This window comes from Dendrobates tinctorius, unplaced genomic scaffold, assembly GCF_039654945.1.
Source record: "Dendrobates tinctorius isolate UK_male_01 unplaced genomic scaffold, ASM3965494v1 ptg000205l, whole genome shotgun sequence".
Classification (NCBI taxonomy): domain Eukaryota; kingdom Metazoa; phylum Chordata; class Amphibia; order Anura; family Dendrobatidae; genus Dendrobates; species Dendrobates tinctorius.
Window position 1 is genome coordinate 7,707,991 of NW_027361872.1, and position 26,554 is coordinate 7,734,544.

The window sequence follows — 26,554 nt, forward strand, 5'->3', positions numbered from 1 at the left end:
GGCTGGACAGACATCTGTCTGGGATGATTTAGAGAATCCTGCTTTGAGCAGGGGGTTGGACCAGATGGCCCAGGAGGTCCCTTCCAATTCTACGATTCTATGATTCTATAGAAGTGGTGCACTGAGCGATTACAGGCATCGCTCACTATACTGTAAGTGGCGGCTCTACGCACGCCTCAGCACTTTGACTGACAACCCGCTCTGCACAGATTGCAGAGGAAGTTGTCAATTAAAGCGCTGGGGCGTGCTAAAGAAGCTGGGCAGAATTGTAACACTATGTGTCTGCAGATTAACCTAATATCTGCAGGTAAATTGCATTTTTTGAGGTGACAGGTTTCCTTTAAATGTATCTGAGCCAATGTCACACTGCATTTATGTCCACTTTTGTGTGCATAAACTCATTACGCATACGCTTGGCAGTGGCTGTAGTCAAGATGTAAGCCAAGTCATCTGTCAACCATATGGATCAAATAAAAAAAAATACCACGTAGTCTATGCTTATAAACTCTTGTATTCATCTCTCCTCAGCCCTCCTGATACCTATCCCACTGACCCTCTCCAGCCCTGCTCCTCCATCATTGATCTTCTCATTCTAGGTTTCCCAGTGCTGACTAGACCACGATGCCCGTCATTAACATCAATAACATGCCCCATGTGACCCCATGATCAATGGTAATCAGTGTAAGCATTATTAGACATGGGCTGAAAAGAAGGCTAAAGAGGAACAATTGGATGATCAGTGGGACGTGAAAGTGGGACAGGTATTGGGAGAACCAATGAGAGGTGAGTATCAAAGTTTATTACTTTCTAACCCCAATGATGTCCCAGTATAAACTGCTCTCTGTCCCATCACATACCACTACACTGCAGTCTTCCAGTTCTAATTAGCTGCTGTCTATAAATACAAGCACTTCACACCTCACAGTTTAGCCTTTTTAAGCCTTCTAAGACTCCCACCTGTCAGGAGGATAGGTGCTTTCTCTATTACAATGGAGGGGAATGGCAGAATTAGTTGAGAGCCTTTTAGCTAGTCCTATAGATATACAAAGAGGTGTCATGTATGAACACTTTGCGTGCTCCTTTTTGGAGTGGCATTCAGGAGTAAGGAGACCCTTATATGGCCAGGTATGTGGTCCAAGAGATGATCACATAGTGCGTCAATAGTACTTTCCTGTCTTTTATTCTGCACCATATGCTCTTTCTCCTCTGCCATGGAAAATGCATGTCAGCAGCCACCAAGTACATTCAATCATGTTAGTAACCAGAAGGTCATGGGCAACACAAAATGGCATTGTGGGCATCATGTAGGCTCCGAGCTGCAGGTTGCGGGCCCCTGCCCTAAATGTGAATATGTCTATGCTTATATGTTCTGATTAAGTCCTGACTTTGCAGTAGATTTTCCTACTCTCCAAGTGCATTTCTTTGCATTTCAACAGCTCAGGGCGCTGCTAAGATAAAGATTGGCCAACACACTATGCTAATTATGCTCTACGTCTATGTTGCAAGTGTTAATGCAAAATAGATTTTAATTATTATATATAAGGACAGCATAATTAGCCATTTCTGTTTTAAGTGGTTAACATGAAAAGGGAGTTTTTGATCGCCTCAAGTCATTCCTGTTCAGAGCAGCCAAGCTTGACATTTACTACAGTTGCTCTGCAAATGGATCTAGTAAAGCTTTAAGGAAAGGAGCCGTATAAGATAATCTGTCTTAACAATAAAACCACGTTTCTAATATTATTAAACGCAGTAAAAATACAAGGTCCTCAAGGCATGGTCCCAACAAGAACTCTGAAGGTGTCCTATGTTTGTGGCTCCAAAATGATTGCAGCAGATATTTTCTGTACATTTTGAGCTGAAGGCCACATGGATCAGAGTTATTTTTCCAGCACATACCAAAAGATTCTTGGTCAGAATTAAATCTGGGAAATTTGAAGGCCAAGTAAACTCTGTCAACAATTTATCATGTTCTGAAAACCATTCCTGAACAGTTTTCGTAGTGTGGCAGGTGCATTTGGCCACTGCCATTGGGAGACATCCTGCAGCATTTGCTTCCTCAACTAATCAACTCCCAAGTACCCAGTAATCCACATGATTTAAAAGAAAATATGATTCATCAGACCAGACCACCTTCTTCCATTGTACAGTTCTAGGGTTCACAAGTCAATTGTAGACACTTATCAGTCATGGACTCAGTGTGGACCAGTTGGCAGCTACATGGTCCATGGTTGCAATTAAAGTGTTTGAACACCTTCTTATCTTAGCCAACCTTGCCTTTTCAGAAATATATGATATAACATCACTTCTTTGGGGTTAGACTAAAGCCCCCATCACACATAGCAATCTTGCTAGCGAGATCGCTGCCGAGTCACAAGTTTTGTGACGCAACAGCGATCTCACCAGCGAGATCACTGTGTGTGACACTGACCAGCGACCGGCTCGCCTGCCGGTTATCGCTGATCGTCCTGGAATGGCCAGGACATTTTTTTGATCGCTGGTCTCCCACTGGCCAGCACACATCGGTGTGTGTGACAGGTGGGAGACTAGCGATCAGCGAGCTGGTAACTAAGGTAAATGTTGGGTTTCTAAGCGGCGCGCAGCACTTGGAAGCCTGATGTGTACCTTATTTACCAGCGCGCTAGTGCAGAGAGCTGGTAACCAAGGTACACATCGGGTTTCTAAGTGCCGCGTGCTGCTTAGAAACCCGATGTGTACCTTGGTTACCAGCTCCCTGCACCAGCGCGCTGGTAACTAAAGTACACAGTGGGTAACTAAGCGACATGAGTCGCTTGTTACCCTCCTGTCGCTGGTGCTGATCACTGGTGAAGCTGCCTGTTTGGCAGCTCACCAGCGATCATGTAGCGACATACCAGCAATCCTGACAAGGTCATATCGTTGTCGGGATCGCTGGTGCATCGCTATGTGTGATGGGGCTCTAAGAGGGCTAGACTTCACTGCTCTGTCCAGCTATATAATTGCTGTCTAGAAAGTCTAGTCATTTTTTTATGTCTCCGTTATTACAGACCTTGTATTTTTGTGTGAATTAATCCTTCATATATTTCATATTGTAAGGTAACAGCACCACCTGCTTGCCGTTTAATGCATATATTCTAGTTTAATTTGCAATGTCTTGTGGGAAGTTCCTAGGGCATTGTGGGATTGTTCCTGTTGCATCATGGTCTTAATATGACACTGTGAAGGGAACAGCAGCCATTATTCCTCCATGTGTCTTAGGAGAAACTACACCATTCGTGTTCTTCATGCTCCTTAAACAGCCTGCTGTAAGCATAGTTGGTAAGCACTATCTAGGTGTTATAATCCTGTGTTTATCAATATGTTTGTTGTACTAAGTAGGTAATCATCAGTTTGTATATTACCTCGTTACCTGTTTATTGCAGACTATTTGTGTTTCATGCTCTGTGCAGTTATATATTCTGAAATGCTCCTGTTATTGCATTCTATAGTTTCACCCTTTCCTGTCACATCTGCTATCAATAAAAGAAGGTTACAATTTCTACAGCCTCTTTTCTTAAAGAAGACAGGGGGGTTAGCTACATGTCTCATTGCACGCCCTGCTAACGTGTATGAGGACAGTATATTCACTCCTCACGGGCGTTAATAAGCCTAAGGTGTCCAAGACTCTGTTGCTAGCTAACCATTTTTTCTTCCTTGAACTACTTTTACTAAATATTAAAGAAGCCTTCATATTACCCAATTTAGCAGCTTTGAATGACCGCAGATCTGTAGATATTTACCTAATGGCAGTCATTTAATTGCCTGTTTACACAGGTAGACCTGGCTTCAGATCAGCACTGAATGTACAGATCATTCATGGCCATCTGAGGGCCATAGGCTGCGATTTTTCTCCTCACTGTAGGTTCTGTTTTCACAGGATGTTGAGCTGATAAATAGTTTGATCCTTCATGCAAATCCAAAGATCAATCCACCTGATGAATAAGCATTTTGCTTGTTCCTGCCAACAAGCAAACCAAATTAGCGTCTGTTTATGTGCACTTCTTAAGGGGGTTTTACACATAGCGATATCGCTAGCGATATCGCTATAACGTCAACGATTTTGTGACGTTATAGCGATATCGCTAGCAATATCGCTATGTGTGATACTTACCTCTGACCGGCTCCCCCGCTGGCTATCACTGATCGCACGAGAATGTCCGGCTCCATTTCTCGTCGTCAGCTTCCTGCTGGGGCTTCCTGCTGTGACGACGAGCGACAAGTGGAGGCGGGCGGGAGGACGTCTTCATCGCTGTGTGGAAAGGTGAGTATTGTCCGCTGTATCGCTGCTGCATCGCTGTGAGATCTTTCTGTGTGAAAGCTCACTAGCGATCATTTAGCGATGCACCAGCGATCCTGACCGGGTCGGATCGCTGGTCGGATCGCTGGTGCATCGCTAAATGTAAAAGGGCCTTAAGGTGGGCTCTGATATTCACTTTGCGCAGCTCACTGGTAAGTTTCAGGTTTACTGTATCAGTAGGTTGTTTGTTCTCTTGCTTTTTTTCTGTTTGTTTTGCGTTATTTTAGTGATCCCGCAATGTACGGTCAGATATTTCAAAAACAAAGAAATGATCAAATCCTATTCTGGTTGATAAAAACGAATCAAGGCTGCATTTTTGCCCTTATCAGCCGCCTATTTATTGTGAATGGCTTCTGATTGCAACGTTAAAAAGAGGGATAGGTGACATCAGAAGAGAACAATGAAATTTTAGCACAGACCATCAACCTCAGCAACATCTGACAACTGTAAACAGGTAATTGAAAGATAAACATTTACTTTGCAATCATCGGGATAAATTGGTTTTATGTATTTGCTACACCCGGTGATAATTGCACAATCATACAACGCAGCGTAGCAGTAAAAAGATATTTCCAATAATCCTCATGAACAAGCAAATATCTACAAATTGCATCAAGCTTGTTTTCTCTTGTTATAGGACACGGAATATCAGGGGCTCAATAAACTGTTACAGTGATTTCAGGCTTATTTGTATTTCTTTTAATAAACAAGAAAACAAGTTTATATTGTGTTTATGGGATAGGAGCTAAATTTCACATTCGATGAGCGTCATGACTGACTGTACAACACGTAGAGAACGTTAAATTGTCAAAGACACCGGTGGCACATTACTAGGGTGTGCGTCCGAATATTCCATTGGATAGAAGGTCCTAGCATTGTAGCAGACACAAGTACGTCATTCGCTTTCAACTTTTATTATAAGGAATAAAGTGAATGTCTGATAAATGAAACCTTTTGTAAATAGCCTATTAAAGCATATATATATATAGGAGTCCTTCATATATTGTCTCTATCATTGATCCAGAGAAAAGATCAGCTACAAAAAGTGGCTCTAGATTTGGAAACCTTTGAAGGAAATCTGTCAGCAGGTTTTGTTATGTAATCCGAGAGCAGCATAATGTATGGGTAGAAGCCCTTTTTCCTGTGTTGTGTTCCCTACTGGGCCGCTTGTTTTTGTTTCAATAAAATCAGTGTTTTATAATCAAGACATTATCACTAGTGGACTAGTTGTCTCGTGCCATCTAGTCCTCCTGCTCTGTATAACCCTGCCCCCATCACTGATTGGAAGCTTTTTGGCTATTCACAGTACACACAGAAAGCTGCCAATCAGTGGTGTGGATGGGGTTATACAGAGCTCATCATTTGGAGAACTACTTGACATGCAACAGAGATAACAGCAATTTTATTTTGTCAATACCATAAGGGATTGTAAAAAGTCAACAACTCATTTCATCTCCTAATTATGTGAAAACAATACTAATAATAAAATACAAATTTTAATTTACTATATATTAAATTATTTTTTGCCATTTAAAATCTAAACACTTGAAAATATATAAAATAATTAGATAACAGTTGAATGGGTTGTTAGGGACTTTAAAATAAATTGGCTATTTGGATAAAAGTAATATCAGATGAGCAGGAATGCACCCGCTCCCTTTACTGTTTAGTAGGCATAGCAGAACCTATTACTGCACTCAGTACCATTCACTTGAATAGAATAAAGTCATAGTAAACTACTAAACTATGAAGCTATGCCTCACAAGAAATAATAACACTATGGCCCTTTTTATCGCTTGTGGCGATGATCACCATCAATACTGATGGCCTATCCTAGGGATACACCGTCGGTTTAAAAAAAAATAACCTGTCTAAAGTTTTACTGAAGGATAGTGTAAATATTACATCAACATTTTTAGTTTTTTCTTTGGTGCCCACTTGGCCATTATAGTCAGTGTTAGACACCGAACATAACTAAAGCTATTGCGAGTTTTGCATTCACACATGAGCTCAGGAGTCTTTGTTGGTCCAAAGGGTCCTTTGGTAGGACGTGAATGGATTAGGCAAAAATGGAATTTTCCTGTTCGCTCGTCTTTTCCCAGTAAATTCTATTATCGGAGAAGGTATTTTTCATGAATTCAATATACCTTAATAAGCTGTGGGGCATCTCCAGATGCCAGAGCACAAAGCATAATATTAGAGTTGAGCGACTTTAGTCGGATCGGGTTTCATGAAATAAAATTTGTTTCAGATGAAACTGGTCCGACTAGGGCAAAAAAAGTTGGAGTTTCGTCCGAAACCCGACCCCAATGCAAGTCAATGGGGAATAAAAGTCGGCATTGAGCATCGGATGAATGTCATGAAACCCGATCCGACTAAAGTCGCTCAACTCTGCGTAATATGTAAAATATTTTAAAAATCGTTATTGTCACCCTCTGCTCACCTCTCCAGCCCCTCTGCTATGCACCATCAGCTGTCCAGTCATTACCCCAATCTCTGATCCCTCACCATTCGTATTGGAATATTTGCTTCTTCAACACTGTGCCATAATTTAAGGTGTTAAGGCTCCTGGAGAAGGTTTAGTGATCTCCCACCATTTGTATTGGAATATTTGCTCCTTTCACACTGTGCCATTCTTCAAGGTGTCAAGGTTCCTGGAGAAGGTTTAGTGCAAGTGCACAGAGAAAGTCGACAACCTCATAACGTCACACTGTGTGCCCAAATCTTCCATGCAACGAACTCTCCCAGTCACCATGACACCTCCGAAGTCTAGCACAATGCGAGAGGCCTGAAGATTCCATCACAAGCGACAAGGGATCAGAAGAGACAACGAGGACTGGATGGTTAGCAGAGAGTAGCAGAGGGGCCGGAGAGGTCAAAGGGAAGGTCAGTATAACAATTTTTGTTTATTTTTTTAATCTTTTGATGGCCCATTATAATTCAGAAAAGTGGAAGTCTGAGACCGTGCAGAGAGGTAATTTTTACAAATTTAGATTTTTGTAACATTTGAGTAGAATTTAATTCCACTCAAATTTATTCGCTCACCTCTACTTTAGTCCCATTTGAGAAGACCAATATCATTAAGGAACTGTGATGGTTAGGGATTTTGCAATGAGGTCCACAAGCTTCAAGTTATGCCCTATTTGGACAGATGCTGATCCAACCAGATATGCCATTAATGTCCATCCTGCGTAAGATAACCTCTTACAATCTACTTATCCCATAAATAACAGTGACTCGGCTGTCTTAGTAAGTTAGCAGAAGTACCTGTTCATCTCAGAGAAAGAATTGTGAAGAAAGAAGATTACAATACGATATGTTACATATATATATTTGGGAACTCACTGGTCCCATTAGGGCAGAGTAATCCCGCAGATCCAGTTCCATGTACTTTTAGCATTGAAGATAGCAATATTAATTATTATCAAACAATCGCATGTTCAAATATTACTATGCGAATAGAAGACAAATTCCCATTGTACAGAAACTGCTGGCAGTAGAAAATCTTGTGGTATTTTCATTTTGCTTTTTTTTTTGCTAAGAAATCCTTTTTTTTATATTTAATGATGATGTGCCATTTCGTGACCTACTCATTTCTATGTCCCAGCTTTCCCCCCAGGCAACATATCCAATTTCACTGTATATTTCTCCCGCTGAGTTTAAAGTCACTATTTATTATTTAATCAAATTTCCTATCTCGCACACCGCAAGGGTAAGAAAAGGTATTTATTGATATTATCCTAAGCCAGATTTTACATTATATGCACCCCGGCTCAGAACTACACATCCTCATGTCTATTAGTCTATTTAAAATAAATATATAACATCATCCTTCTTTCTTTGGCCACTTTCTTCTTTTCATATCAGCTCAATGCAGGTCTGTGAAGAGCAAAATTTATATTATTTTTTTTTAATCCCATTTGCGTCTGACACTTTATCTATAAGAAGAGAAATAACTTTGAATGTTTGACGTGTTACACAGTAAAATGCCTTTAAAGTCGCTTATCGACTTGACTGCCTGAGCGTTTTATCAGTGTTTTTTTATCAACTATTTTATTGTTTTAACGCTTTTTTTTTAGTTATTTTTTATGGTAAATTGGATGTTGTATACTGATATCTAAATGTTCTTGTGTCGGCGACGTTAAACAGAGCATAAAGATTGAATGTTAGAAATCAGAAGAACCTGCTGGGCTGAAAACACCCGAGTACTTGTAACTCAACAAAATAGATGCAAAAGAATATTGGTTTCTAAATAAAAAATCTATGAAACATTTTTCTTTACATTTTTTTTAAATTTTGTAATACAATTGCTTAAAAGGAACATGTTATCAGAAGATAATTTATTGTTTAAATCAAGTTTTTATGGTAAATCCATTTTTAATTAGATTTTGATATTGTCCTTTTGCAATTTTCTGCATAATTATCTATATTTAAGAAAAAAATCTTGCAATTCTTACACTAGGCTCATACTCCCTGCTCTATATAGAAGACATTTAAAGGGAATTTTTCAGCATGTTTTTTCTATATAATCTGAGAACAGCAAAATATAAGCCTGATTCGAAGGGTGTATCATTTTCTGGGCTGCTTGGAGTAGTTTTGATAGAATCCCTGTTTTCTCTGCTGTAGATGTACCATTGGTCAGAATGATGAGATGTATATAACTCCGCCCACACCACTGATTGGTAGCTTCCTGTATACACTGTGACTTGTCAGTAAGCTACCAATCAGTGATGGGGGCGGGGTTACACAGATTAGCCAGACTGACCAGCACTTGAGATCTAGTCCTGTAGTGTTAATCTTCAGTTGATTAAATACCTATTGTATTGGAACTACATCACACAGCCTAATAACTGACACATCCCTGTATTCGGGCTCTTGTGTCCTATATTATGCTACACTCAGATTAAATAGCAAACACCTGCTGCCAGATTTCCTTAAAGCAGTCAATACCTTCAGAAACAGGATTACAATGACAGATAAGACAGCTGATAACATGATCCACCCACTATTTAAAATAGGTGATGTTAAAGCTCACTTCCTCCTCCTCTCTTGACAATGACCTTTAATCAGGAAATGTATAGAAAGCTTCCCGAAAGTTAGAGACGATCTATTGCTGCATACATCCATGTTGCTGGTATACAGAATGGGAAATAAAAACCTAATATTAGGCCTAGTGGCCAGTATGAAAATTGGAAGATTTCTGATTTTTTTCAGTGGCTATAGATGGTAACATAGAAGATAAAAGTCAAAAGAAATAAAAAAAATGCATTATACAAAAAAACCTGATATAAATAATAGGTTCTGTTTTATCACATATTCTTTTTAAGATAATGACATAATAAATCTACTTTTTTATTAAAGACCAAAATGTTGAGATCCAACTGATCTTGTAGAGGTGGAGAATTAAATATTTTATTCACTGTGGCCGTAAGACCCAATTATTCAACATACATCTACAAAATATGACTTTTATTTTCAATATAACTCCGCTTATAGTGAAAACTAATATATTCCACCTTTCACAAAAGACAATGATGCAAACCCGCAAACTGAAATTTAACATTTCTTCCTCGTCACTTTTCAGCTTTGCTGTGTAGAATAGGAAAGAGTCAGCAGAGTCATCTAATTTTTATTAATGAATGAATGAAAAGCTTATTGACTTATGACACTTGTATTGGAATATAGTAGAATGGTGTAGGTAAAGCAGGATAGCAACACTATATACACAGATAAGGCTGTACAAGCAGCTCCCCTACCAATAACTCTGTGGGAGCAGGCTGTATTTGATATATCTTCCGAAGAAGGAATATGCCTATGGACACATTTATGTCCATTAACTCCCACTCATTGAAAGACATAAAGGATAAACCCTCACGTACCATCTTAAAAAATGAAACATATATGAGCCACCAGTTCTACAATATTTAGCTACAGATATGGAACATTTAATTTTTGGGCAAAATAATATATGGAAAATATATTTTGTATATCAAAAATATATCAATAGCTCAACCTTTCAGGACTTATGGAATTCATCTGATGTATTATAGCTTTTTCTATATCATCATCGTAGCCCATTTATGCCAGACAAACGTGGAATACTTTTATCATTAAAAGGCATTATTATTGTATACATCATAGTAACATTCAAAATCCACATACAAAAAAATAGAATGTGTTAATTTGATTAAATAAAACATTGTAGGAAATTTGGACTGTGAAATTATTTTTAGAATATAAATGTGTCAAAGTCAATTCTTGAAAATTAAACAAATTATTTACTGTTTTAATTAAATATAACATTCATGTTAATTTACCAACTATAATGAAAGCTAAAATGCACCGGTAACGTCACAGGTCAGATTATCTATTTTATAATTCCGCCAATTATCCATTTCATGTAATCCTATCAATTTGCCAAAATTTCAGGTTGAACCAATTACAGAAAATGGTACAATGAGAGACAATGAAGGTCTTATGAAGGAATCATCTAAAATTATTAGACACATTTACAACTTTTTGTTGTTTATTTGTTTCTATTAACACACAGTATGTGTACTTGTTTGTTTTTATGTGCTTAAGGAAAAAGACAACTGTTACATTTTGTGAAGCCCATGCCATACTTCATTAAATTTAAGGTTAACAAAAGGTAAGGTGTTAGAGATACCAGTTCTATTCCTACTGCCCTGGTAGGATATCTAGTCTGGTTCTCCATGGCAGCCTGTGTTCACTTCTGCACCCAACATCTTGATCCCGGCATCCAGAGGGCTTCAGGTGCTTACTAGACCTCTAGAAATCAAAGCAAGCATCGACATCGGAATGTCCAGGGGACAAGTAGGTGCCAGAGGTACCCAGAATGCCGGGAAAAAAAACTGGGCACAATCATTAAAAGGGTTGTCCGGGACTATAACATTGATGGCCAATCCTTAGAATACATCATTACGACATAAATGTCTGGATAGTGAGGGTGCAACACTGCACTAATGACGATCAGCTGTTTCCACTGTCGGCGGCAGTCATAACTCCTCAGTTACGGATCTGTACAGCTATGTCTATGGAATTGTCACTGCGGTTGGATACTGCACATCCATCCCTTTGCAGATCAGTAGCTGAGCAGTTCTGGCCAACACCAGAAACAGCTGATCAACAGGGGTGCCAGGTGTTGCACTTCCACCTATCAAACAATGATGACCAATCTCTTCACACAAACCTGGGGAGGATCACCTTCTTCACAGTGTCCATTCTTGTCTCTCTCCTACAAACAACTCCCTACAAAAACAGAAATAGACACACAGGTCCCCAATCCTCCTCTCCAACTATGGGCTGGCCCTACAGTTAACCCTGTTAAGCCTGACTAGCAGGAACTGCACCCTCCAGAAGGATAACACAGGGATGCAACGTCATCTTCTCAACCCCTATACTAAGGAGATACCATCGATGTTAAAGTCCCAAGCAACCCCTTTAAGACCAGTTGACATTGGAGGGTCGGACTGGATACTGGACAAGGGTGAATAGAATTGTTCATCTTTATAAGGTATGTTTTTACCAATTGGAGAATTGTTGTAAAAAGCTAAAACTTAATAGGTTAACTCATCGGAGCAAAGAAATTCCAGTGTGATTTGTAGCTTTTTTTTGTCCTTTAGTTAAAAGGGTTTTTCAGTATTTTTTTCTTTTTTAAGTTCTAGAGAGTAAGGATTCTGACAGATGAAAGAAAGAAAGCCATACGTAGTACTGGAATCTGCCCCCACTTCAGTTTCACTGGACATGAAGTGATGATTTACCAACCACCAGCGACCTGGACACTTATGCCACTGATTCCTTCTTGACTGCATGTCACAACTTCATCAATTCTGGTCCAACAGAATCCATTGGAGCAACAACTTTAGAGACAGTTGGTGAATTCAAGTGGTAAGTGTGGCTTGTTTCTTTTCTTTAATAATGATCCCTACCCTCTAAGAACTTAAAAAAAATAACAGAAACCCCTCTAATTATGAACAATTGTATAATTTTTTTTTCAAGATGTATATCCACCATAAGATTAGTTTGTCACATAAAAAAATTATTGCTCCGAGATTTATGTATACAAATGTATTATTTTTTTTACATTCAACATATTGTCTAAAATGTAAAAAATACTCTGTATTCTGTTATTAAAGTCATAAAGTGTAACCAGAATTAGATCTCATAATCCTACTTATTCAAAATAGCCATTCAGCAATTATAAATCAGTATTAAAAGTGGACATCGACTCCTATCAACAATACAAAACATTGCATTTATAATACTAATCCAGATAATGTATTATTTTAATTTTAAAATTTGAGAATCCTCAGTGGTTGATACCTTTTAATTTTTGTAATTTAGCAATGATTATAAAATATACCGTGAGTATCATATTAAAACCATATAATTATATTTGCTGTTGGTAGTAGTCTTAGGCGTTTAGAAAAAAGATAATAAAACACGGTACATTATATATTCCTCCTAACCTGTCTAACCCTAATTTAGGTCTCAATTATTATAGAATGACTAATATTTTCAATACAAAATGTGAATGGGCCGAAAATGAGTACTTTAAAAAGCTAACAATATGATAATGAGTAATATATACAAAACAAACAATGAAATGTTTGAATTAAAGTCATTATTTTCCATTTAGATTATTAGCACCGAACTGCAATGATTGCTCTCCTTGATTATCCAGTACTTACATATAAGCTAAATATAAAATGCTATATTTACTTATGGCTTGTAGTGTCAAGAAGAAGTAATAACTAGGTGCTTGTAGGCAAAATGTAATTACTGTATATTACAAACTTGCATTAAAAGTTTAACTTTCATATTTCAAAGTGGAAAATGGCTTAATGGGTCATCCAGTATAGCTCAGTTCCACATCGGGAAATGAGCAGTTCCGATCACATTGAATCGCCACATACCTGTCGGGATGTGTGTATGATTAGTAAGTACAATGCAAAACTCCATGACCTGCCACATTTTATTATTAAAAAGGCAATAAAAGCTTAAAGAGCTTGTCCAAAGTGTTTATATTGATCCTTAGAACAGGTCATCAATATCTAATCGGTGTTGGTGCGACACCCGGCATTGCTGCCATTCAGCTGTTCCCTATGAGTTCCGTCAACTGCATCGTGGCCTTGGCCAGGTGCTACACATCTGCCCCCTAATGACTAAAATAGGGGGTGTATCTGCAGTACCCAGTTGTGGCCAATATTCCATTGGCAGAGATGTGCTGTGCTGTTCCATAACTCAGCACATCCAGTCGCCGGCACTAGAAACAACTGATCGTCAGGGGTGCTGGGTGTCGCACTCCTACTAATTAGACATTAATGATATCAATATGAAAGTCCCAGACAACAACATCATTAGACTTTAGCTAAACTAAAGTTAAGGCATTTGTTCGGTGTCATTCCCTTTCAACTCGAAAAGTGAGCGAAGCTGTTGATTTCGCGTCAATATATACCTGCTAGAACTATGACGTCAGCAGGTAGCGCTTATGTGTCCTAGTCTAAAGAGGGGAACGTCATCAGCACCTCAGACCTCCCAATGCAGAAGAGCAAAGCTGAGAAATCCCGTTTAAGTATAATATTACATGACTAGAAACTCTAGGAATTATAAAAAAGTGCATATATGGAAAGAATCTAATTAAAAAAATCTCAATTCGGAATAGATGCAATATTATTTTTGTAGCAAGACTAGAATTTTATTAATGAGATTCTAAAAAATTAATTAGGCCACAAAAGTGCAAAATATTTAAAATGATACAATTTAATAACCAAATTGAAGCTATTTTAAGCCAACAAACCTTTGGATAATGATAATTTATAATATTAAAACACCATTATGCATTTTCTTTAGGATGTGGGATACTATTTCACAACAACATATATACTAAAAAACACAATATTTTACTTTTTCATTTCATTACTTACAAAAAACGACCTTACCAGTACTTTACTTACCATTATGGCAAGTCACATTTATCCACTTAATAAGATATTCTAAACCAATTAGCCAATCTGTTAGGAAATGGAAGACTAAACTCTTGTATGAGCATCACTTCAAGAAAAATGAGAGCAGACAACAATCTCAAAGAAAATTATTTTGACACCAAAAGCCACTCATAATAAATGTCTTTAAAAAAATGGAAAAAAAAGTCACACAAGTCACACAACTAAAATTGCTCAACAATCTACAAATTAGAAGAGATTTTAATATGACTGAACACATGTAGATATGAGATAAAGATTTAGGGGTACTTTAATTCTACAATATTACCAAATAACATTATAATGGGATGGCTTGTTTCTACTGTTAAAACATATCCAATATTAAATAATTAAAATTTAAAAATTATACTCAGGCTATGTTTACTCTTGTAATTGTCTCCATGTTCTTTTGATACATAATTTGTAAAAAAAAATTAAACAAAGAATGACAGAATGTGTAATTTAACAAAAACAAAGAACATATGCCAATTGGCACCAGTTTGGATCCATTCAATCTGTATTTCAATCTCACTCATTAACTGTGCTACATCCAAGCTTATTAACTATGCTTTAGCTACAATGTAATGATAGGTTCACATTTTTACAGTGCTCACCCACGAGAACTACATCAGTGTTTTTTTCAGAATTTTCAAAAAACAGTATTCTGAACCCCGACTGAGGCATTCACTTGAATGAAGCCAATAAAGTCAGTGTCTGACCTCAATCCTGGCTGTATTGGTCTATTTCAGACATGCACAAAACATGTATGCCAGAAAATACTGTATATTCCAATATACATGTGGACAACCAAACAGATGTGAAAAATGAAGAGGTGTGTGACACGTAATAAGTTCTGCTTACCCTACTCCAGTGGGTTATAGGGTCAAGACGGGAATAGAAAATGCAAATCTTGATAAAATTCTCTTATGTGTTTTGTTACAAACCTATTAACTTACAGTGTATTGTGGTTTGTTACAGAATCTTAATGCACACAGATGAGTGAATCGATTGCAAAATTAATTGAATTAGCTTTCAATTTCCTCAAAAATTCAGATATCAATGAATCAGAACTTTTGGGAATTAAATTTCTTTGAATCCAGCAAAATGGTGGTCATTGGGAAATATTAAGAGATGGGAAAGGGCTAGCAAAACAATGAACTCTTATACTCATCTCTCTGCTGCCCTTGGAATATCTGTCCTGGTGCCGCCATTAATCTTTGTTTTTTCTAAAGGCTCCTCTTACTTTATCTCCGGTCTTACTTTGCTGCAGGCTTTTGGTGGATGCTGCAGTCTCTGACTAGTCCCCATCAGTCATTTGGGGAGTGATGCATGTCAATGACGTGCATCGCATCCCATGTGACCACATGGGGTGCATGTCATAGATATGAGTTTGAGGTGACAGTTTAGGGACGAGGTATCCTGATGTTGGCAGGGGTAAGGACCTGCATAGGGTTATAGGTGAGAGCAGGGACAGGCTCAGGTTGGAGCTCAGGAGGTGACCGTCCCTGGTTCCCTATTGTCAGGGACTTCCTCTCCCCTATTCCAACGGCATTGAGTTGCTGTATCTTTTGGTTACCGACCAATCATTGGGTCGTGTCAAACTGGGCCAGTCACTCCGTGACATTATATACATATAAAAACATGTACAGTTCCTCGCTAATGTTTTAGGCAAATGTGAAGTAATGCTGCAAATATAAGAATACTTTAAACATCATAAATGTTAATGTTAAAAAGAGAAAGTTAAACCAAATCAATATTTGTTGGGACCACCCTTGGCCTTCAAAATAGCATAAAATCATCAACTCTTCTAGAAATTTCCATATAGGTCATTCCACATGTCTTGGAAAGATATCCACAGATCTTCAGTAGATGTCATTTGTATAAATCCTTCTGTCTGAGCATATTATCCCAGACAGACTCAATGATGTTGAGATCAGGGCTCTGTGGGGTCGTATGATCATCTCCAGGACTCTTTGTTTTTCTTTATAGTGAACAGACTGTGGTTCTTTATGACATTTGTTGTATGTCTGAGTTCACTGTTCTGCTGGTTTTGCATGATGGATAAGTATCTGCCTAAATTTCTCAGCTTTGAAGACACCAAGAGATGTCAACGTTGAGGACCGTAGATGTAATGGTCAGTCAAGAAAATTGGAAGTTGTGTCATCAGCTCAAAACTGACATCAACCAGTGTGGGACCCAGGTAAACCTATTTACTGCTTGGAGAAGTTTGGACAAAAGTGGTCTTCATGTAGGAATTGTGACCAAAAATCTGGACCGTCAACATGAAATAAGGCTAAGTTACTCAACTATGTATAAAAACATAGGAACTGGAGTGCAGAAAATTAGCCACACATGCTCTGGACTGATGAGTCAAAATTGAAATATTTGACCAAAATAGCAGTTTTTTCACCAAAAGGGCTTCATAGTGGCACAATAATGGGTGTCTCCAAGTAACTGTGAAGCATGGTGGAGGATCCTTGCAAGTTTTAGGCTGCACTTTAGAAGCTGGAGTTTGTGATTTGGTCAAGATTAATGGTGTGCTCAATGCTGAGATATACAGGCAGATACATATTCATCATGAAATGCCATCAAGGAGGCATCTGTTTGGCTCCCAATTTATACAGCAGCCAGACAATGACCCCAAATGTATAACCAACGTAATGAAGAACTATCTTCAGCATAAAGAGGAACAAGGAGTCTTTGAAATGATGACGTGGACCCCACAGAGCCCTGATCTCAACATCATTGCATCCGACTGGGATCGCATGAGGAGCAAAAGGATTTAAATAAGCCTGTATCCAAAGATCTGTGATAGTCCTCAGAGATGTTCGCAACAACCTCCCTGTCGATTTCCTTCAAAAAGTGTGTGCAAGTTTACACAGAAGAAATGAAGCTTTGATGCTGTTTATTTATTTTACTCATTTATATAGCGCCATTAATTCCACAGCGTTTTACAGACATTATTGACACTGTCCCTGATGGGGCTCACAATATAGATTCCCTATCAGTATGTCTTTGGAGTGTGGGAGGAAACCGGACTACCCGGTTTTGAAGACATAGAATGATCACACCAAATATTGACTTGATTCAGATTTTTCTTTTGTTCATTCACTTTGTATTTTGTTAATTGGTAAAAATAAACTAAACATTTCTGTTTTTAAACAATTCTAACATTGCAGCATTTTTTCTGCACCTGTCAAAAATGAATGCACAGTCTTATTAACATTAGTGATGAGCGAGTATACTCGTTGCTCGGGTTTTCCCAAGCATGATAAGGTGGTCTCCGAGTATTTTGGCGTGCTTGGAGATTTAGTTTTCGTCGTCTCAGCTGCATGATTTGCGACCGCTAGACATCTTGAATACATGTGTGGAATGCCTGTTTGTTTGGGAATTCCCACATATATTCAGCCTGTCTACAAGTCGCAAATCATGCAGCTGAGACAACGAAATCTATATCTCCGAGCACGCCAAAATACTCGGAGGACACCCGAGCATGCTCGGAAAAACCCGAGCAACGAGTATACTCGCTCATCACTAATTAACTTCTTTCAGCTGGGTCAAAAAACAGGGTCTGCACAACTTTAGTCTCCAGCCAAAAAAGATAATCAACTGTATGCATTATTTTTAACATTGAAGTCCATAGGAAATGGATTGTAACAGATGGTTATCATTTTGCATTAGTTTTTGCTTTGTAGTGAATTTAAAGCAGTCTTTTTTATACTTGATCTGATACAAATGGATGACAACCGGGCATGATATCAGACCCCCTATCCATCATTTGCATTTCTATCACTTTCCTTTTTAATATTGTCATATTAGTTGTCATTGCTAAAATCTTCAAAATGGCATATGCGATTCATGAATTTGCCACAAAGTAAAAACTGTCTCTTTTTCTGTCTTGAACAGTTTTTGCCCAAAAACTCATGCATTTCGCAAAATGGAGAAAACATTGCACCAAAAAAATACATCAGGAAGGAGGAACTGAAGTGAGTTGGGCCAAATTTTGCAACTTTCAGTCTCTGCCAGAGATGATGTTAATCAGTTTACAAGACTCTGACCATCAGCCATGATAGTAATCTGTGATCAGTGGATGGAAGCCCTGTGAACCACTTCTTACCTATTGGCAGTCCTGACTCCACTTTTATTTAGCCACCCTGACGTGACATCATCATTATAGTGTGTTGGACATACTGTATGATGTTGGAGGTAAGAAGTGCTTCACTGGGCTCCCATCTAGTGGCTACAGATAAATGACGTGGCAGCTGGACTATATCCTGTGAATTGATTTGCACCATCTCTAATCACTGCATTAGAATAGAACAAAACCATACTGCAAAATGGAAGGGCCAAAAAATAGTAACAAAGTGAAAAGAAATGAATGCCAGGATTTGTAGTCTATAGTGCATGCTATCTAATGCAAGAAAAACCAGGGGCACAATTCCTATCATATTGGGGGGTTTGTATATGTTGAAAAAAAGAACTTTTTTTTTGCCTAAGCGATGCTTGTGAGGGTAAAGAAAGTTGCTTACTTATGATTTTCAGATTTTTTTATGCCTTTGGACTAACCCTTTAATATCATTGTAATCCTATACTGGGATTCTAATGATAAAACTTGAAAAGCGTAAGAATATTTGAGAATCAGTGGACAGCGTGAAACCTGCAATGACTTAAAACTCCCATTAGGTTTTTTTTCTCCCACTAAATCTGTGTACATACAGTCATGACAAAAATGGTTGGCTCCCTTGAAATTGTTCCAGATAATGAAGTATTTCTTCTAGAAAATTACACATTTATTTCCTTGGTGTGTATCGGAAAAACACATGAAAACTGAGGGAAAAAAAGGCAAATTGAACATAATTTTCACCCCTAAAATGATCTGGACAGAAATATTTTTCACCCTCAACTTAATATTTGGTTGCACTGCAATCAATCGCTTCCTATAAGCAACAAGCTTCTTACACCTCTGAACTGGAATTTTGGACCACTCTTCATTTACAGGTCTCTCATATTTGAAAGGCGTCTTCTCCCAACAAAAGTTTTAAGATCACTCCACAGGTGTTCAATGGGATTTAGATCCGGACTCATTGCTGACCATATCAGAATTCTCCATTGCTTTGTTTCCATCCATTTCTGGGTGCTTCTTGAAGAATGTTTGTGGTCTTTGTCTTGTTGGGAGACCTATGACCTGGGACGCAAACCCAGCTTTCTGACACTAGGCACTACATTGTGACCCAAAATCCTTTGGTAGTCTACAGATTTCGTGATGCCTTGCACACAGTCAAAGTACCCAGTGCCAGAGGCAGCAAAAAAACAAATCTTTGAACCTCCATCATATTTGACTGTAGCTACTGTGTTATTATCTTTGTAGGCCTCATTCCATTTTCAGTAAAAAGTAGAATGATGTGCTTCACCAAAAAGCTCTACCTTGGTCTCATATGTCCACAAGATGCTTTCTCAGAAGGATTTTGGCTTACATGCATACATTTTGGCAAACTGCATTCTAGCATTTTTATGTCTCTGTGTCAGCAGTGGGGTCCTTCTGTGTTTCCTGCCATAGCGGTTCATTTCATTCAAATGTTGGCATATACTTCTAACTGACACTGATGCACCTTAATCATACAGGATAGCTTCAATTTCTTTTGAACTTGATTGGGGATGCTTGTCCACCATCCAGACTGTCCTGGTTGCAACCTTTCATTAATTTTTCTCTGCCATCCACGTCCAGGGAGATTAGCTACAGTGCCTTGGGTTGTAAACGTCTTGATTATGTTGCGCACTGTGGACAAAAGTACATCAAGATCTCTGGAGATAGACTTGTAACTTTGTGATTGTTGATATTGTTCAATAATTTTGGTTCTCAACTCTTCAGACAGTTCTCTTCTCTTCTTTCTGTTCTCCATGTTTAGTGTGGTGCACACTGATGCACAAAGCAAAGTCATCTTTTCCTTTTTTTCTTACTTGCCACAGGTGAGTTTGAATGAGCATCACATGCTTGAAACAAAATTGTTTACACACAATTTTGGAAAGGTGCCAACAATTTGGTCCGGCCCATTTTTGAGGTTTTTTTGAGGTTTTGGGTAAAATTATGTCCAATTTGCCTTTTTTTCAGTCTTTTGTGTTGTTCCAAGACACCCAAGGGAAATAAACATGTGTTTAACAAAATGTGTAACTGCAATAATTTTCTGGGAGAAATACTTCATTTTCTGGAACAATTTCAAGGGTGTCAACACTTTCAGCTATGACCATATGTATGTGCTGTAGTTAGAATGTGTTAATATTCTCACCTATCGCTATCTTCTCCAGTATCCAGTGCCATTTTGCTCCTCTTCTTAGTGTTGTCCCTTCTCTCCAGACTCTCCGTATCACTCTACGAGTGTGTCGAAATTCTCTTTTACAATGTAAGCATTTGGTGTCTCATTCTGACACTCCATAGGCTTACACTGTAAAAGCCACTACCGGGTCACACAGAGCGCAGCGTAATCCTTAGAATCTAAAGAGCAGTGAAGTCACTGAGAAGAGGAGCTGAACATTGCTGGATCCTGAAGAAGACAGTGATAGGTGGGTATATTATCACATAGTTGGTAGGAGGATAGAAATAGTAGGAAGTGCTGCTGTGCTTCCACTTGTTCTCAGCTTACAATCTGAGAATAAGTGGAAGCACAGCAGCACAGACTATTAGGGTACCGTCACATTTAGCGATGCACCAGCGATCCCGACAACGATACGACCCGGTCAGGATCGCTAGTGCATCGCTAAATGGTCGCTAGTGAGCTGCCAAACAGGCAGATCTCACCAGCGATGCAGCAGCGGTCATTACTTACCTGTCAGATGCGGTGATGAAGACGTCCTCCCACCCGCATCCACGCATCGCTCGTCGGCGCCAGCAGGAAGCCCAGCAGGAAGCGGCCGACGAGAAATGGCCCAGGACGCTCTCGCACGATCAGCGATAACCAGCGGTGGAGCCGGTAGGAGGTAAGTGTCATACATAGCGATATCGCTAGCAATTTCGCTGCTGCGTCACAAAATCGGTGACGCTTAAGCGATATCGCTAGCGATCTCGCTTAGTGTGATGGGGCCTTTACTCCTATCCTCCTACCTATTGTTCTCCTACCAATTGTTCTACACAGTGGGATCTCCCAACCAGAGGGTACTGCAGCAGCCGTCATACCTTGATTTCCCAGTTGTGGGTCAAACAACCCAAATAGGTGAGCATTTCCTATACCTCTCACTTACACCAATTTCTCCACCGGATAAGACCTTATTGCTCTTGGTGTCTCCGCCTCTTACTATATTAATACACACATACACATGCTATATTACATACACACATATATGGATTTAGTGAAAATAAAAATTTTCAAGACAGGGCTTCTTTAAAGAGAATAATGCCAAAAATAAGGCATACAATTTAGATTCAAACAGCTAGGTATTAGAAAATCCATTCCATTTATTGCAAAAAGAATAAGGAAAATGCGCTTTCCTTATTTATTTATTACTTTACATCGATTTTAGTGGAGTAGACACTGGATAACTGCTGAAAGATAGGCACAATTTCTGCAATTATTCATGAACACAAAGCCGATTTCAAGAGTAAACATAGCCTGAAAACTTGCTGAGATTATGTGAATAAAAAAAAATCACGTCTTTTTTTTTTTTGCCTTAGAAAAGTTTAACTGGATTGTTTCCATTAAAAAAAAGAGATCATCATTCAATGAAAAATAAAACCATTAGACAATGAAAGCAATAATCTTGTTTAATAAAAGCTTTACTTTTTAATCAATATGTTATGATAATAAGAAACTGTTTTATAACGGCTGATTAAATAATTCAGTGATAAGCAGTCATTTAAAAATATTTTACACTAATTGTTTTGCTTTTTAGGCTTTTTGATTTTGTAAAAAGTTTTCTTTGTAATAATTTTTATTGATATTTGCTGATTTACTTATATTTATTCCACTGGAAAATGTAAAAATCTTTAAAAAAAATTTTGAAAAATGTTCTAGTTAACAAATGTAAAAATAAAGTCACAGTCCACATTTCCTGTCTAATTAACTCAAGGAGAAAATATAACAAAATATATTAATTATAATCCATGCATTAAATTTTAGTTTTTTTTTAAAGTCATAGCATAATAATAGTTACAATAAACAGTATTAAACAATGTATTTAAAAAAAATAAAAAAAAATCCATATTTAGAATATAATACAATAGAAAAATAAATAAATAATTGTTGAATAGGCACTTACTGGAATTACAGTTAATCCTGATACAGTCTAGATAGGGAAGAATAGATGAGAAATGAAAATTTATCCTTCAAGGTATTAGCTGCAGACATCCAATAAAATTACAGTCCACCCTTCCGGGGACAGACACATGCACATGTGGCCACTCGACAGAAATGTATTCTTGTGCCACTAAAACTCTTAGACACAGAATTTCTCTGAAATATTTCAAGTTGAAACTCAAGTATATTGGCCAATCCAACTGTGCTACACGGAGACAAACCTCAGAATTCATAAAAGCAGTCAAAGACGTAGATCAAGATTGGCAGCCACTTTCTTCCCATATATGCCAGAACAATAAACAACTGAGAAACTTGGTATTTTAAGTTCCGTCACAATGGGGGTATAGGGCTTGCCAAAAAGATCGTCCATCTTGTCCGGCAATGTTCTACCTCAAAGGAAAAAAATATGTCTGTGACGAGAAATAGAAATGATCATTTTTTTAAGCAATGGAGGTAAAATATAATATTCCTGAATTAGAGTACTACTCTTTAAAGCTTAGACAAAAATAGATAAATAAATAAAAAATATATGTAATAAAAAAAATTAAATAAATAAAATAATAATTTTTTTTTACAAATATTATATATATATATTATTTCTTATATCGCTTGTTTAAAAAAAATCATATTTGGTCCATTGGGGAGAACATATGTTTTAAAACTAAGATTTCAGTCCCATGTAGCAAAGTTTGTCATGTGTCGTCAACCGCATCAGAAAAGTGGTGGCAAACAGTCTGGGATCAATACTCGCGCACATCTTGCTACAAAATACAACTGCAGTGATGGGTCCTAATAGACTAAGGGGGCAAAGGGGCATCTTAAAACATACACGTGATGAATTTTTCAGCCAAATATTCATGTTTCTATCCAAAACATATTCTAAACTACCGCGCAATATATCATGTGTTCCATTTCCCGAAAAATTTTTTTACTATACCAAGGCTCTAATATATATTTTTTTCTTTTTAATTCTTTCCTTTCATCTAAACAAAAATTGCAACAATTCAATAAAAATTCTAGTTACGGTACCTTCGTACCATCATTAATGGAATGAATAGTGAAAATTCTATGTAGGATGCGGAACATATGGAAATATAAATTTGTATGTAAGGAAAATCTGCATCTATATTTCTTTATATTCTTATCATTCACTTCAATTTACTTTTTATTCTGAGCCACCAGTGCATTATTTTGTGCAAGAAATTGCGCGGATGATGCTCTCCAGACTGTTTGCTAAGGGCCGCAGACCTTGGTCATTGAAGGGTTATTGTTCACTTTTGATTGAAAACTTAAAAAAATGCAACTACAAAAGAAAAATAAATAAGCCAAATGAGGTTTTAGTGTGGAGTAGTGTAGATCGTTCTAAAAGAGAAGCGCAAGAAGTATAATAATAGCCTAAAAAGGAAAAGAAAAACTTTGTAAAAAAAAGTCATTCACATCAAATTTTTGTAAGAACTCCTTAGAAACCTTATAAAAAAAGCTTTTTTTTGTCTTCTCTTTTTTAACTGTTAGGATTTGAGTTTTTGTGCAAGCAAAATAAAAACAGAAAGAATGTAAATAATAAAAATGGAAATTGAGAAAACAAAAAGGAAATGATGTGAGAGCAAGCAAGAGTAAAAGTGATCTGAAATGAGACAAGTTAATTTTGGGATTTTTTTTTTAGCGTTACCTAAATTGACCGTTAGTTTTACACGTCCAGCATCGAGCTCTAAACGCAAGGTGTCTGCCGAATCTCTGGATGTAGTCGCCATTAATATACCATAAGCACGCTGTGAGCGGAAACGCAATGACACATCTTCTGCCTCTGTGTGCATGACCACAGGGAGCTGAATCTTCATATACATACTTCCGTCATAGCTTAGAACTGTTGCCTCTGCAAAAAGAAAAGATCATTTTTTACAATTCATTTCAATTATTTCACATTTTTGCAAATTTTACAGATCCATTGCTTAAAAGGGTTTTCCCATCTCTAAGGTCCTATCCCAATATGTAATAGATGTAATAATAATAATAATGGCATATACCTCCAGTTAGAAGTGTAGTATACTTCTCCTGATTCACTGTGTTAACTTACCCCATGCGCAGGGCATTGCAGTAGCGTAGACATCCATGGTTACAACAACCACTCACATACTGACAGTTAGTTTTTAGTGGTCATAACCATGGATACCTAAGCTACTGCAATGTCCTGTACATGGAATAAGCGAAATAGGGAATCAGAAGAACTATACTACATTTCTAATTGGAGGTATTAGACAATATTATTATTATTACACCTACTACATATTGGGGTAGGATCATGGAGATAGAAATACCCCTTTAAGTTAATGTGAACCTGACAGCTGATACATGCTGCCCAATCCATGGGCAGAATGTATTGGACTCCGAAACACTGCGGTGTTTCACATTAAAACATGCTTTGACCGAGCCGTGCTGTAGACTAGTCATACCTGTAGGTCCCGGTAGCTTCATCCCGTCCATTGCCCTGGATTGACAGGTTTCTGCCTATGCATACATGTAGGCAACTCAGGGCAGCAGGCAGAGAGAAGGCACTGGAGATCAGCCTGTCCGACTAGTCTACAGTGCGGCTCGGTCCCCGGCGGCGATTAAAGCATGCTTGTTCTACGAAATTTTTTCAGACTCCAACATGCCTGCCTGGGTTCTTATAGTCAGTGTCTGTTACATGCAGCCTATGGATTGGGCATCACGTATCAGCTGACAGGTTTCCTTTAAAGGGATTGTCCACCTTCGCGGCCAATTCTTTTTTCTTACTTAAATCCATGCGATTGGGGATAAAAATCATATTTATGATTGGGTTTCCTTAAAAATATTGCACAATTTGCCTTCACTAGCCGCTGGATTACACGGTCTATTGTGTATTATTTTTTATTGCTATAAGTCAGATGCATGGTAAACGCCAACTACAAAGCATGTATCACTCAAGTAGTGTTTCCTTAGTACAGATTTATGCTTTGCAAACAACCTTGAAATAAAGGATTCCAGTCTACAGTAAGCTCAGATCTTTTCTATCCAATTTAATTAATATTGCGTAAGTTGTATTTTTTTCTCCTCAACAAGGATCGAAAGATCATAACATGAAACTCCTGGGCCCATCGACCATATCATAATTGGAATCCCTATGGCACCTGGGCTTGGAAATAACCGTTACCTCTGCAGTAATGGCGTAAGCTGAAGTACATTTATTTTGTTAGTTCATTTATTTCTTTACTCAAATAAGAGTTGGACAGTCTAAATATATGGTCAGAATCGTAATGTGACGCTCCTAGATAGGAACCTATCTTCCATATTATATTGATGTCTGTGATAAAGGGGCCTTTGGAATCCCTCTGAGACTGGGGCTTGGAAGTAACTGTTACCTCTGCAGCTACTAAAGCTTAAAGGGAATCTGTCAGTAGGTTTTGGCTACCCCATCTGAGAGCAGCACGATGTAGGGGCAGAAACCCTGATTTCTGTGATGTATCACTTACTGGGCTGCTTGTTTCAGGTTTTGATAAAATCTTTGTTTTATCTGCTGTTGATCTACCAGTTCTCTAATGCTGAGCTCTGTATAACCCCGCCCACACCACTGATTGGAAGATTTCTGTGTACACTGTCCTGTAAGCTGCCAATTAGTGCTGTGGGTGTGGTTGAACTACATGGCTGCAGTTTTACTAGTCCTCTAGTGATAATCTCCTGCTGATAAAACAGTGATTTTATCAGAACAACAGCAAGTATCCCACTAAGTGACATATCTCTGAAATCAGGGTAGCTGACCCTACCTTATGCTGCTCTCTCGTTAGGTGGCAAAAACTTATTGACAGAGTCCCTTTAACCAGTGGTTTAGATTAAGGTTCTGAGAAAGGGAGTCTTCTTCAGGTATAAATGAACAATCTTAGTGCTCTTTTTCTGTTTCATAATGCTCGACGAACCTGCTATAAGCAAGCGATACGCTC

General features: G+C 38.0%; 1 protein-coding gene across 11 annotated transcripts in view; it reads right to left on the reverse strand.

Moving 5' to 3' along the window:
* The window catches only part of NRXN1 (neurexin 1), a 1,899,875-nt gene that overhangs the window by 931,302 nt on the left and 942,019 nt on the right, over positions 1 to 26,554 (reverse strand). For 10 of the 11 annotated variants that reach the window (XM_073553976.1, XM_073553975.1, XM_073553974.1 and 7 more), the window contains 2 exons: positions 24,271 to 24,474; positions 22,564 to 22,590 (listed from right to left, as the gene is read on the reverse strand). In XM_073553976.1, coding sequence (XP_073410077.1) covers positions 22,564 to 22,590; positions 24,271 to 24,474 — 231 coding nt within the window. The remainder of the gene's footprint in view (positions 1 to 22,563; positions 22,591 to 24,270; positions 24,475 to 26,554) is intronic. The other variant, XM_073553973.1, reaches the window with a different exon arrangement.